Consider the following 14029-nt stretch of genomic DNA (forward strand, 5'->3'; position numbering starts at 1 on the left):
TGCTTTCTATTTCATTTTCAACACAATTCAGATGGCAAAAATAAAATAAAATACATTTTCTGAAGTTTGAGCTTTGGGTTAACAGCTATTCCTGCCAAGCTATCTCCTGCCAAGCCAATAATAGGAAATTAAGCAGAAATACTATTGTTTCAAGATGATATGTTGCCCTACAGCTATTCAAAAGCAATTTTAACTGAATTATCTCTGAAACAGAGTAGGGAGAATAGAAACACTTAATTCTCTGGGAAGACTGGAAACATGGCATATTCAAAGAATATATTAAATTCCCAAAGAATCGCTTTGTCTGTGTGATATAGTGTTTTCATTCTTATATCAGCAGCATCTGTCTAGCCAACTCAGTGATGTGTAAAATGCAGGATACTTGCTGAATATATAATTTATGCATGTGGTCTGTGCAACAAAATTGCTGCATCATGCATGAATTCTTATTAAAAGTTTATGCAAAAAAGGATATCCTGTACAATGGAAAGTATTGTAAAACTTACCCTTCAGTGTCATTTAAATTAACCTATGTTTTCAAAAAGATATATATGACTTTAATGTGACTAACAAGGACTGCAGTAAGGGATGCTTTAGGAAAGAATTTGAGCTGGTTGGCACATAGAACTAAACCAGAAGATTTCCTGATTGCCCTTCACCCTGGACCCAGTTGTAAATCAAGGCAAGAGAGTAGAAAGAGATTGCTTTCTCGCAATGACAGCTGTCAAAGATTACATGGGAAATGAGTTCTGGCACTCTCAATTTAGCTTGTTGAGAAAGGCAGAATAATGGTTTAGTCTGCCCTGAAGATTCTGGAACCTCACTCTGAGTAGATTCAAACCCATTAGGACAAAGAAGTGAAAAGATTGCGTCAGAGTTCTTTAGGCAGTTTTCTGTTAAAAAGTTGAAAGCTCATTAAAAAGTACATCATTCCTAGTATTTCATTTCCTGTTCTTTTTTTTTTATTTTTCCTAGACAGGAATATATGGTTAAACTTAAAAAAAAATGATATCTGCATTTAAAAAAAAACATGTTTTGTTTGAAAAACACTGCAATGTTATCAATCACCAACAGAATTCTGATTTTAAACACACATTTGAGTTGTCACTCGTGATGAATCAAGGCAGAGATTTCACTCTCTGAGTGCAAAGCAAATTCTAGGAGACACTGCCTTAGTAGTAGTAGGCATCCTTTAGTCTCGAGAGACCATGAATGTGCACCCCTGAAAGGTAAATAATTTACTCAGTTGATTTTATGGCAACTGCAAACGTGGCTGAAGAGACCCACTCGAGAAAGACAATCTCTGCCACATCTGTTACATTTAAAGGTGATGTTTTGACCCTTTGGGCTCTGCCTTCTGCAAGCTCCTTTCTCCTCTGCTAAGATGGACTGCTTCCTCTCATATCTCCGGAGACATTTGTTAAGCTCTTGTTTCCAAAGGCTGCAGTCTTGAGTGTGATCTTCCCATTTGTCCACCTCCATGTCCATTTCTTTGAGGTCTCGCTTGCAAACATCCTTGAAATGCAATTTTGGGTGTCCTTTGGGTCTTTTTCCAGATGCCAATTCACCCTAGAGGATGTCCTTTGGGATGAGCCCAATCATTCATTTGGCACATATGCCCAAGCCAGCGGAGGCATCTCTGTTTGAGGAGCGTTTGCATGCTGGGTATGCTGGCCCATTTGAGCACTTCAGTGTTGGTTACTCTGTCCCTCCATGAGATTCCAAAGATTTGACGAAAGCAATGCATACAAAAGCTGTTGAGCCTCTTTTCATGATGAGAGTAGAAGAGTCTCGCTCCCATACAAAAGTGTGCTGATAACACATGCAAGATACACACAGATCTTTGTGTGTTTGTTGTTTTGCCATACCCTGTTGTTCAGTCTAGACATTGCTGTGGTGGCTTTTCCAATGCAGATGTTGAGTTCTGTTTCAAGTGAAAGGGCAGTAGAATAGATTTTCCTCATTTTATGACCTCAGATGGTATGTGGTCTTTTCCAGGGGCCTTTCAATTGGGGAGGCCATCTATGGCAAGGCAAAGCTCCTTGACGGTCAGTTCATTGTCGAGTTGGGTCATAACAGGCAGGCTTTTGATGGCATAGATGGCTGTGTCCGTAACAATATTTTCATGAGTCAGGTCAGGCTATGCCTGCTACCGATATTTTAGTATCTTTCTGGAAACTCCTGCAGCAGATTGGGTACTAGATGTACTTGTTCTTTCTCTCCTCTGGATTTTACTGGTGATGCCGAGAAGGGGGTCCTGAAGCATGGGCAACTCAGGGCCTCCATATCATCTGCCCCAACTTGCACCCTGGAGAAATACTCCAGCTTCGCCTCGAGCATTGACGCAACCCGGTAGGTAGCAGTCACTGGTTCTAAGCTCTTACCCACTGGCGTAGAGTTGACAACTGGATTATCTGAGGACTTTCACTAGATCAACGATGCTCGTTAAACTACCATGATTAATGACAAAATGTGGCTATCACATCCCTCCAAGAAACATGGCTAGCACTCAGCGGATCTCTCAAAGAAAAAGAATACACATTTTTCTGGCAGGGGAAAAGAGCAGAAGAAACACAAGAGCATGGAGTGTGATTTGCCATCAAGAACTCACTTCTGGGGATGCTTAAGCCACCTACAAATGGATCAGAGAGAATTTGGTACTACGGTTGTTCACATCTGAAGGCCCAGTCAACCTCGTGAGTGTGTATGCCCCAACACTCTCCTTGTCTTCTGACATCAAGAACCAGTTCTATAATCAGTTGAACACCACCATCAGCAAGATTCTGAAACACAAATATGTTTTCCGGCTAAGGGACTTTAATGCAAGGATGGGAGCTTATCATGAAGCCTGGACCAACTGTCTGTGTCAACATGGAACTGGTAAGATGAATGGAAATGGTCAGAGACTGCTAGAATTTTGTTTTAACAAACTCATTCTTCTAGACAAAGTCGCAACACAAAAAGTGTCTTGAAAACATCCTAGACCTGGCCACTGGCACTACCTAGATCATATCACAAGGTGTGCCAACCTTAACATCCTCCTCATAACTCACAGTTATCAGAGTGCTGATTGTGACACAGACCACTCTCTGATATGCAGGAAAGTCAGACTTAAACCAAAGACAAGACACAGATCGAAAGTAAAAGGATGTCCTTGTATTGACCTCAGTGCCATAGCAAACCAAGAAAAGTCAAGAACATACTACAACAAGCCCTTGACACCAGTAATTGTGCCACAAACACCTCGCTGAACTGGGAGCAACTGAAGAACACAATCTACGATGCAGCTCTGTCAGTCTTTGAGAAGAAGCAAAACAAGACTAATGACTGGTTTGATGCATATTCCAGTGTGTTGACACCAGTTATAAGGGCCAAATGCACAGACCAAACCAACTACAAGAGAGACCCAAATGAAAAAACCTTACAAGCACTGAGAGTGGCAAGAACCAAGGTACAAGAAACTTCTCGATGATGCGCCAGTGACTATTGGCTGCACGTATGTGAAAGCATCCATGTAGCAGCTGATGCAGGCAACATCAGAAACATGCATGACGGGATCCAGAAAACCTTGGTTCCAACTTTAAAGAAGACACCCCATTGGAATCAACAACGGGGGAAACAATCAAAGACCGCACCAACCAGACGGTAGAACCCTAGTCTGAGCTTTACTAGCATGAAAATATTGAGACACTGCCTAAGAAAACACTATATAATGATGCCAGAGTAAGGTATGTTGGCAGAGTTCATTGTAAAGTCACAAAATGGTAAATGCCAAATGAACTGAAACAAACAAGGAAAGGTTAACACATTACCTGGTTTTATCTATGTCTTAAATAGATGTGAGTTTTTCCTTTAGTATTAATGAAAAACTGATTTTATATTTTTCCCCCTTCTTTCAAATGAAAACCACAGGGAACTAATTTTATTCTTGAAACGTGACTGACTTCAATTGAACAAAAATCTGAGACTGGTGAATGATACAAATTACTCATCTATTTAATAAGGCAATAATGTTTGTCCAATACCCATTATATATTAGTTAAGATCTATTAGTTAAGATCTAAGGTCCTGGTCCTGCACTTAGTGCTTGTCTATCTAAACTGAGTACATCTGCACTATTGTAATTACACTGATGTAGTTATACTAGTGCAAACCTCTAATGTAGACACACTGCATAGATGTAAAATGTGACTTACAAATATGTAGCTTAAATTACCTCAGTAACTTAGCTGTAGCTATACTGTTGTAAAATAGCCCCATATAGAGAAGGTCTTACACACATTCTCGACTGTACTCACTCACATGAACAACCCCACTAAAGTAAATGGGAATACTTATGTGAATACAAGCATGTGTATATATTTTTGAAGGATCAGCGCCTAAAACTATTTTTTTGTTTTTAAAAATTCACAATACTGTGGTGTATATTATTGTTAGAGCTCTGCCAAATATTCACTTGAATTATTAACAAAATGCAGTGTTTCCTGAATAGTGTCATGTCAACGGAAATTTCCACCATATTAAAAGAAATTTGGGGTGGGGCTAGCAGGTGACAGGGATGCATGTGAAAATGTTTCTATGAGGTGTATCATGGTACATTTTTGAATTCTAACCAAGAGAATTGAAAGAACTGAAAAGTGAACTGTAAGGCTGGATGGAGGTTACTAGTGGTATTCTTCAGGAATTGGTCTTGGGACCAATCTTATTTAACATTTTCTTAATGACCTTGGTACAAAAAGTGGGAGTATGCTAATAAAATTTCTGGATGACACAAAGTTGGGAGGTATTGCCAACACAGATGACGACCGGAATATCATATAAGAAGATCTGGACAACCTTGAAAACTAGAATAGTATAAATGGGATGACATTTAATAGTGCAGAGGGGAAGGTCATGCACTTAGGGACGAACAACAAGAATTTTTTGGTATAAGCTGGGGACATGTCAGTTGGAAGCAACAGAGAAAAAGAAAGACCTGGATGATCAAAGGATGACAATAAGCCACCAATATGATGCAGCTGTGAAAAAAGCTAATGCAATACTAGGAGGCATCAGGTGATATATTTCCAGTAGAGACAGGGAAGTGCTAGTACCATCATACAAAGCACTGATAAGACCTCAACTGGATTACTGTGTGCAATTCTTGTGTCCCACATTTAAGAAACATGAACTCAAACTGGAACAGGTGCAGAGGAGGGCTGCTAGGATGATCAGAGGAATGGAAAACCTATCTCATGAGAGAAGACTCAAATAGCTTTGCTTGTTTAGCCTAACCAAACAAAGGCTGAGGGGACATAGGATTCTCAAGCTGCATTGGGGGAGGTTTAGATTGGATATTGGGAAAAACTTTTTCACTGAGAGGGTGGTGAAACACTGGAATGCGTTACCTAGGGAGGTGGTAGAATCTCCTTCCTTAGAGATTTTTGAGGTCAGGCTTGACAAAGCCCTGGCTGGGATGATTTGACTGGGAATTGGTCCTGCTTCGAGCAGGGGGTTGGACTGGATGGCCTTCTGGGGTCCCTTCCAACCCTTATATTCTATGATTCTATGATTCTATGATTGCTCTCTAGAAATACATTAGGGAGAGAGAGGAGTTATTTAAATTATGTGCCAATGTTGACACAAGAACAAATGGATATAAACTGGCCATCAATAAGTTTAGGCTCGAAATTAGACACAGGTTTCTAACCATCAGAGGAGAGAAGTTCTGGAACAAACTTCCAATGGGAGCAGTGGGGGCAAAAAACCTAACTGGCTGAACTTAATATGTTTATGGAGAGGGAATGGTGTTATATAATTGCCTACAATGGCATGTAGCTGATCTGTGACTGCCAATAGAAAATATCCCCAATGGCTGGTGACGGGACACTAAATGGTTGCAACAGAGAATTCTTTCCCATGTGTCTGGCTGGTGGGTCTTGCCCAGATCTAAAGGTAAAATTGACCACTGTATTCCTTCCTGGGAAAGGAATTTTTCCCCAGGTCAGATTTGCAGAGACCCTGGTTGTTTTCAGCCTTTATCTGCAGCATAAGTCACTTCCAGGTCTAACCCAGACAGAGTAAATAGTGGATTCTCTGCAACATTAAGTCTTCAAATCATGTGTTGAGGAATTCAGTAACTCAGTCACAGGTTATGGGTCTATTACTGGAATGGGTGGGCGAGGTTCTGTGATCTGAAATGTGCAAGAGATTACACTAGTTGGTCATGATGGTCCCTTCTGGCCTTAAAGTCTATGAGTATGTGTTTTCATACCGGTATAACTGTACCCATATAATTAGATCAATATAACTGATAAAACTTTTCCCAATTATAAGGCCTTAGTCTGTAGCATCCTTTTTTAAACCTGTTTTCTCAGTCCTGTATGAAAGGAAGGAGGACAATATGCTCTCAAAGTATGACACAGTTAGGAGCAAGTCTGCCAGCTACCAAAGAATTTGTAGATGTCCACAGAAACATAATGTGATTTAAGCTTTTGTTTATATTCTACTCTAAGTTATTAATTCTGCTCTTTCTCCAGTGCATATTGTATAAAACAAAATTGTATCTATTATACAAATGTATGTGAGATGACCATCGGGCTGTTATGAGTGAATTTCACTCCAGTCAGGAGATATTTTTACAGGTATTATAAGTAACTGCTTACTGTGAATAAATGCATGTTGGACATTTGTTTTTCTTTTAAAAAAAAGCATGTCCATCACATTGGTACCTAACGTACTTCTAGCTCGAGGTTTCAGCCACTAACTCACACCACCTAAGACTATTCAAAGGGCTTTTTAGACCACATGCTATTGAGGTGACAAACAACCAAATAAGGACTTCAGGATAAATATTTATTTAGGCACATGAAATAATAACTCAATATAACAAGAACTGCAATTGACTATAACAAGATGTTTTTCCAAAATTTCACACCAACACTACCATCACTTTGGCTACTCCCATGAAAGCAATGGTAGAAGCATTAGTCTAGAAAGACACAGATGTTTTAAACATCACACTGTGTACATGCTATCTAAGAAAGTTAGAAGACACAGGATGAAATGTGGGTCCCACTGACATCAATAGCAAAATTCCTATTTAGTTCAATGGGGACAGGATTTCACCTATTATGTTTAAAACACTGACAGCTACCAGAAACCCCTGCATATACCAGTGCTCTCACCATTTTTACCACCAGTAGAGCTGGTGGTACCAATGTTAGGAAAGACTAATGTAGAAACAGCCTAGTAGTCCTCAGGTCATATTTGGATATAAAATGTCAAGTAATTAGTTGCTTTTATGTAAACAGATTCTAGACATAATGGGCTAAAACAGGAGTTACACAGTATGATTTTTGTTTGTTAAGTAAATGGGTTCTTCCTTTAGTGAAAAGGCTGCTAGGAACTTTTTAGTATCATTGCAACAGAAATACTCTGAATTGTCTAGCTGTATTTACAAATGTTTACTGAGCATGATGAATAATCCTGTTGCAAATTGAAATAAAATAACTTTCATTCTACAATAGCAAATGGCATGCACAATTACAGTGAGTGAAGCCAAAAGTTCATTACTGATGCAAGTGAACTAGACTGAGATCTGGAAGAATGGTTTATGTAAAATCTCTGTTGAATTAAAGGGTACAGGTCTGCTAGCATCATGAATATTTTTGTACTAGGATACTCTAGAGACTGGAAGGTTTGTCTTCCCTATTCACAATTTCACTAAAAAATTAATATTTTACTGTAGCTAATGGTTCTTCTCCATTACTCAAATAGGAGACTTGTAGGGCAAAGGTATGTGTTATATGAAGAGGTGTTCAGTTGGAGGCATTGTTCCCACTGAATAAATTCTGAATCAATGTAACTGGATGAAAGGTGTTTTATATAGTATGGAATCTAGATGGAATGGATTTATACAAGTACTCTAGTAAAAATATTTTCAATTTAATTTGTACAAATTTTGGTTGAAAATATTTTGAATAAAATGTGAAACAATCTCTGGAAATTCCAACAAAATAAAAATTAAAAATGCAGATTTTTTTTAAAAAATGAACATAATTCTTTGGCATGATTTTGTTCCAAGTATATTTAGGTGAAGTGTGTAAAGTGACAATTACGGGGTCCATTCAAAACACAAAATATATGGTTCCACTACTTGTGCTTAAAGAGGTCATTTTGGGTTTTTTGTATTTTATATGGTATAATGGAGGAGATTCAGTAACAAATTGTGAAAAATGAGATCTTTTAGTCTACCTTTCTCTCTTCTTTTTCCCTCCATAAGTGGCATAATCCAGGCAGGTATTTTATTTCATGATTTCTGCCCAAAAGAACTTGAAACTGTTTTCACCTAAGATTGGACCCCTCAATCCAAATTATTAAAAAAAATAAACAAATCAAATTACTACAATAATTATGCTAAAATAATCATAAGGTCAGATAGAAAACTCACCAAAAAGAAGCACACACAGAGGTAAAACTCATAGCCTTATTGGACCAAATACTGCTCTCAGTTACACCCATAATCACCCAGTGAAGCTGGGGAGGTGGCACTGATGTAACTAAGAGCAAAGGTGCTGTCTAGTGTACTCAGTTATAGTGCTATAATTATACAGGTGTATTTTTACCAGTATAAACACACACAGACAGGAGTCTTGCTGGAGCACAGCAGGGTTACACAAAGCAGTGGGGCTCAGACATGCTGTATGTCTCTCTTGCTGCTCCTTTTAGCAGGTGTCAAATGCTCTGTGGTCATTGTGGTTCCATATACTTGATGCAAAGAGCAGCATACAACATGTTTTGGTGTTTCATTTCTTTCCTTGCAAATTCATAGAGACATAGATGTTAAGGCCACAAAACTTGTATTTAAATTAAAATAAGTGATCTCATTGGCTCCAACAGGACAACCCACATGTGAGAAGCTAAGCATGTATGTTAGTGTTTGCAGGATTGGGGCCCTAGTTATTGTTGTACAATGAATAAAACTGTTTTCCAAATAAAAATGCATAATACATACCAATGAGATAAACACAGTAGAAAAATAAATACGCTTCAATGAATAAAAAAATATTCCCCTTGGAAGAACAAACACTACAAGAAATAAAAGGAAATAGTAATATTGCAGTAAAAATGATTCCCAGGAGGATGCCAGAAAGCTCCTTATTCTAGATTATGAAATAATGACTCTGCAGGAGATAATCAGTTCTGTTGTATATAGAAACAAATAGATACACCACTTATGTTCATCAGAGCATAGTTTTGAGTTACAGAAGCATTGAAAGTACTTAATTCCCACTCTCAACGATTCTGACTTAAAAAGTTAGGTTTGATCCCTCTAAATTATAAATTTCTAAATAATAACTTCAGAATATTTCTCAGGATGTAGTTTTAATAATTGGGGAGCAGATCTATGAATACTAATATATTACCACAATATCAAATATTACTTATAGAAAACTAAAATAATAAAGAAGCAGAGTACAATTATGAAATAATACCAGTTCTCAAGTCAAAAGTTTTCCTGATTTTATTATTATAAAATACAATGTAATTGAAATGCTGTCTTTTACAGCCCCAACAAATAGATCATAGCTTTATACAGCAGATATCTGGAACAGAATTCATGGTTTTAAACTACTTTAGCAGCATTACACCCAAAATCAATACAACAATAATCTTAAACCAAATCTGCATCAAATATTTCCTTCCTGTTCAAGCGAAGTACCTTCTGATGCATGACTCATGACAAAATAGTGGTTATTACATTTTAGGGAACACATCTAACTAAAATCAAAGGATTCTTTAGACCAACAGAAATGGCCAACAACATTTCATTAAACTCTTTTCAAAGCATGGTCTACTCTGTAAAGAGATTTTTTAAATGGCAACATGTTGCTATGTTGACTGTGTTTCGGTTTCTGTATCTAATATGTTCAGTTTGCCAAGAAAACTCAGCCTAGGCTCTGAAAATCAAGCTTGGTTACTTTCTTCTTAAACATCACCACCTTTAGAAATGATTCTGCAGGCAAAGTCTGCGGCATCTGTGCAATATCAGTGCCTTTAATGAAATGTATGTAGTCAATGATACTGCTGATGATGGACAAGAAGTAATAAAATCTAATTAACTCTCTCAGCTGAGCTGACACACCAGTGCAAAAAAAAATACATTAAAAATAGTAAGACCCCTCTTTTACAAAAACACTTAAATTCATGCTTTAATCTATCTTTATTCTGCACAGCACTTATATAGGTTTTCAACTTTAAGCAAATTCTTAAGTCCCATTGATTTCAATGAGATTTAAACACTTACTTAAGAGTTATCCTCAGTCATGATTCTTTCTTATGTCTTGGCCTCAAAGCTTATTTTTTTCATTAAGTAAATACTGGGTATGTTTTTCTGTAGGCGAAGGTACCAGCAACTCCAGTAGTTATGTTTTCTTAACACTTTCCAGTATATGCAACTATTTTAATTGTTTATAACTCTGTAACATTTTAGCTGTTTTGGCTGTAATTCTATGCTTTCTCTATCAGGCTAATTAATATTATTATGCGACAATTTCAGCATAAATAGTTCTGCCATTTCCAAAATTAAGTTAGGGAACACAAGTATGTTTGCCACAGTTGAAAAAAATCCAACTCTTTTAGTATTGTCATGCTTTGGAACGTAGACATTAAATTTGGCAGGGCAGTAGCTCTGGATTAAGGGAGATGCCTTTTGCTCTCCCTGTGAAAATTCATCCTGACTTGGCCAAATTATAAGCCTCCAAAAAATAAAAAAACTCATAAGAGTTTAGCAGCTGGCTGCTCAAATCTCTGAACATTCCAGTCCACTGAGCATACTCCCAGCCCCATGGAGTTCCCTACATATATTTGGATGGTACATAGAAAAAAAAAAAAACTTCAGGATACTCTTTGGCCCATTGGCTGTTTTTGATACAGGTATGAAGTCGAGTGAGAACAATGAAAGGCCACTCTTTCACATAAAGTCAGCATAAAGTCCAGACAGAAATGCAGCACTTGCACCCTCGGAATGAATGGGATGCTTTATCAAATTGGGATCCCAAAGAGGGTAGATGTTGGCAGGAGTTGCGGCCATAATTACCAACGCTTATGGATACCCTTGTGCAAGGTTTCAAACCATATAAACTAATATAAAAACTATAAATAATATAGCTACCTCCATGTGGATTCAGCTCCAGTCATGTAACACATTTAAAAAGGAAAAGAGCAATAGACATGAACCATGACTGAGATAATGTCAGATCAACCTAACATTTGGAATTTTCTGACTTATGTATTTGATTTCTATGCTTTCTTATCCTCAAAGTCCATTTCTCATTAATATCAGTTTCTTGAATTTAACTTCAATGTGTTTGCCTGTTTGTTTATTTTTTTTTTAAATCTGAGCAATTCAGCTTATGGAAATTGCAAGGGGCGGAATAACTGAAAACCATAGAGTCTATACTGGTAGCAATCAAGCCATATAAACTAGCATTGCACTTATTATATGCATAAAATCTTTCTTAAAATTGCTATTTGACAAATAAAATATTATTTAGAAGGTCCTTCTTTCTCTCAGTGTGAGAAGTGGGAAAATATTTCTTAGTGTGTTAATTACAATTTAATGATTCATTGCAATACATAAGAAAGTAAAAACCATTTGATCCTAAATAGGAATCTCTTTGCTAATTGCTATTGCTCAGTCCCAATAATTATGTTGTCGTGCAGTTAACTCACTTCAATATATTTTGAGAGTAGTGACTGGGGGAATTGCTACCCCTCTATAGAAAGCTAAGAGTCTAATTCCTCACACACTGAGCTTGAAATTGCTTCTGCCAGCTCTGGAATAATATGATGGTCTAATCACCACAGTTAATTATCATTCTTAGCAACATCATTGTAATAAATATATGATTTCAATATACCTACAGGTGGAGATAATAAAACCAGCAATAACTGCACTTGACTTTATCACAGACTTGTATTCCCCTTTTTAGTCTCCCCCAAACTTTTCTGCTCAGACACAAGGTAAAAAGAAATCAGTGTGTGCCGTGAGTTTCAACACTATAAAGACGTGGATTTCTGGGAAGGAACAAACAGCATTCACATTTAGTTCATGCTTAAATAACCACAACAATTATTTTTTCTCAGTCCAAAAATATTCAGGTAAAACATACTAGCTGGCATCGGTAACTAATTTATCTACTTTAGTGTTGACCTACCATTCAGCAACTGGCCCATCTAGACTCCGGATTGGAGGCTTCTATCATTGCTAATGCTGATGGAGACAGAGGATGGAAAAAGACCCCCCTCACCTTCAGAACTTTGCCCTTAGATTCACACCAATGGGGAGAGAACCAAAAACTTTCAAAGGAATAGTCAAAGAAACGCTCATGCTGTCTGCATTCGAGTGTAATTTGCTGTCACTTACTATTATTCAATTATTCTTGCCTATGTTGTTTCTCAGCAGGACTACAGCAACGAGATTTACCTGGGTATGAAGCCTTCAGCACTTGGAAAATTCCAGCTGGTACAGAACATGGCAGCACATCTCCTTATCAACACAAGATAACATGAGCACGTCAAATGTATTCCCTACTCTCTACGCTGGCTTTCCACAGAATTTTGAATAATGGTCTCAGTACTTATCTCAAGGGTGCTCTGTGGCCTGGGTTCCGGATATCTAAATGATTGACTAAAACTCCAGGAAGAAGACAGTAGTCAACAACTTTGCTCCTCTGGCTCATTGGACCTCTCTACAATAAGGGCCAATTTCATCTGTGTGGGAGAGAGAGCTTTCTTGGGGGCCGTCCCAAGACTGCGGAATGAATTCTCCTAGGAACTAAGGATCATAACAAATCTCAGCACCTTCTGCTCTAAGTGCAAAGCACATGTCTTTGACCTTGTCTTCTCTAACACATACACACACACACACACACACACAGGCAAGGTCAAAGAAATGTATCTTGCATTTAGAGCAGAAGGTGGTGAGGTTTGCAACGATTCTTAGATCACGGGAAAATTCATTCCACAGTCTTGGGACAGCCCCCGAGTTGGAGGAGCCTTTCAAATACTACTAGAGCATGGATAAGTCTTAGGGAAATAATATAGTATATTTTCATTTTGATGCATGAAGATTTATCTGTAGACCTATTAACTTTAATAAGAGTAATGTACTCTTTTCCTTACAAAAAACATTAGAGTAGCGCACCTAAAATCATCTAGGTTGTTTACGATGGTTTATTACCTTGAATACAAAATTTAGGGCTAGATTCTCTGGTCCACCAAGTTCACTTTGCACCACTTACGCATTGCTGAGTACACTTTATATTGCTATAAGCAGTCATATTGCCTCAGGAGAATTCTCTCCATTTAGGACCTTAGATCAGTGGCATAATGGAGCCTTAATGACAAGTGGGGCTGGATGCCTGAGAATCAGGAAGCCACCATTGCTTCCTTGACTGCCTCCCTTCTTCAGTGTGCCAAAGCAGAGCTCAGGTGCAGAGGAGTCTCAAGCCCTAAAAGTTCAGGTTTAGAACTTGATCCAAAGTCTTATGAATTCAGTGGAAAGGATCCCATTTGGAGTACGTCCTTAGACAGGAAATGCTGAATGGAAATATTTCTTACCTCGGCAGGTAGGTAAAAGGCTGCTCCACTGTCCATTGCTCCGGCACTGTGCTCGAGAGGCACCTTGAAGTAAATACCCAGTGCCGCAGGTAAAGTTTACAACATCATTCAAATTGAACTCGCTTCCATTAGTTACTCCATGGGCTGGGTTCCCAGGATGTCCACATGTGATTGCTGTTAAAATAAAACAAACAGACTAACATCTAATTGAAATGTGCAGTTCTATGGTATTACTTGCATTTTAACCACTTATTTATTAATTTGCAATGTAGTCATCTTTTCTATTTATGTAATGCTAAAATATAAATTGAAGAAAATAGAAGATACATTTGTGGAGACTTTTCTATTTCTTTACAAAAAATGTTGAAAAAAATCAGAAAGTGTCCAGTATCTATATTTTAACTACTGCACAATAAAATACATA

General features: G+C 37.8%; 1 protein-coding gene across 2 annotated transcripts in view; it reads right to left on the reverse strand.

Annotated features, from left to right (window-relative positions):
* The window catches only part of CSMD1 (CUB and Sushi multiple domains 1), a 1991107-nt gene that overhangs the window by 72171 nt on the left and 1904907 nt on the right, over window positions 1-14029 (reverse strand). For both annotated transcript variants that reach the window (XM_048845330.2, XM_048845329.2), the window contains exon 54: window positions 13606-13779. In XM_048845330.2, coding sequence (XP_048701287.2) covers window positions 13606-13779 — 174 coding nt within the window. The remainder of the gene's footprint in view (window positions 1-13605; window positions 13780-14029) is intronic.

The sequence above is a fragment of the Caretta caretta genome, chromosome 3 (genome assembly GCF_965140235.1).
Source record: "Caretta caretta isolate rCarCar2 chromosome 3, rCarCar1.hap1, whole genome shotgun sequence".
NCBI lineage: Eukaryota > Metazoa > Chordata > Testudines > Cheloniidae > Caretta > Caretta caretta.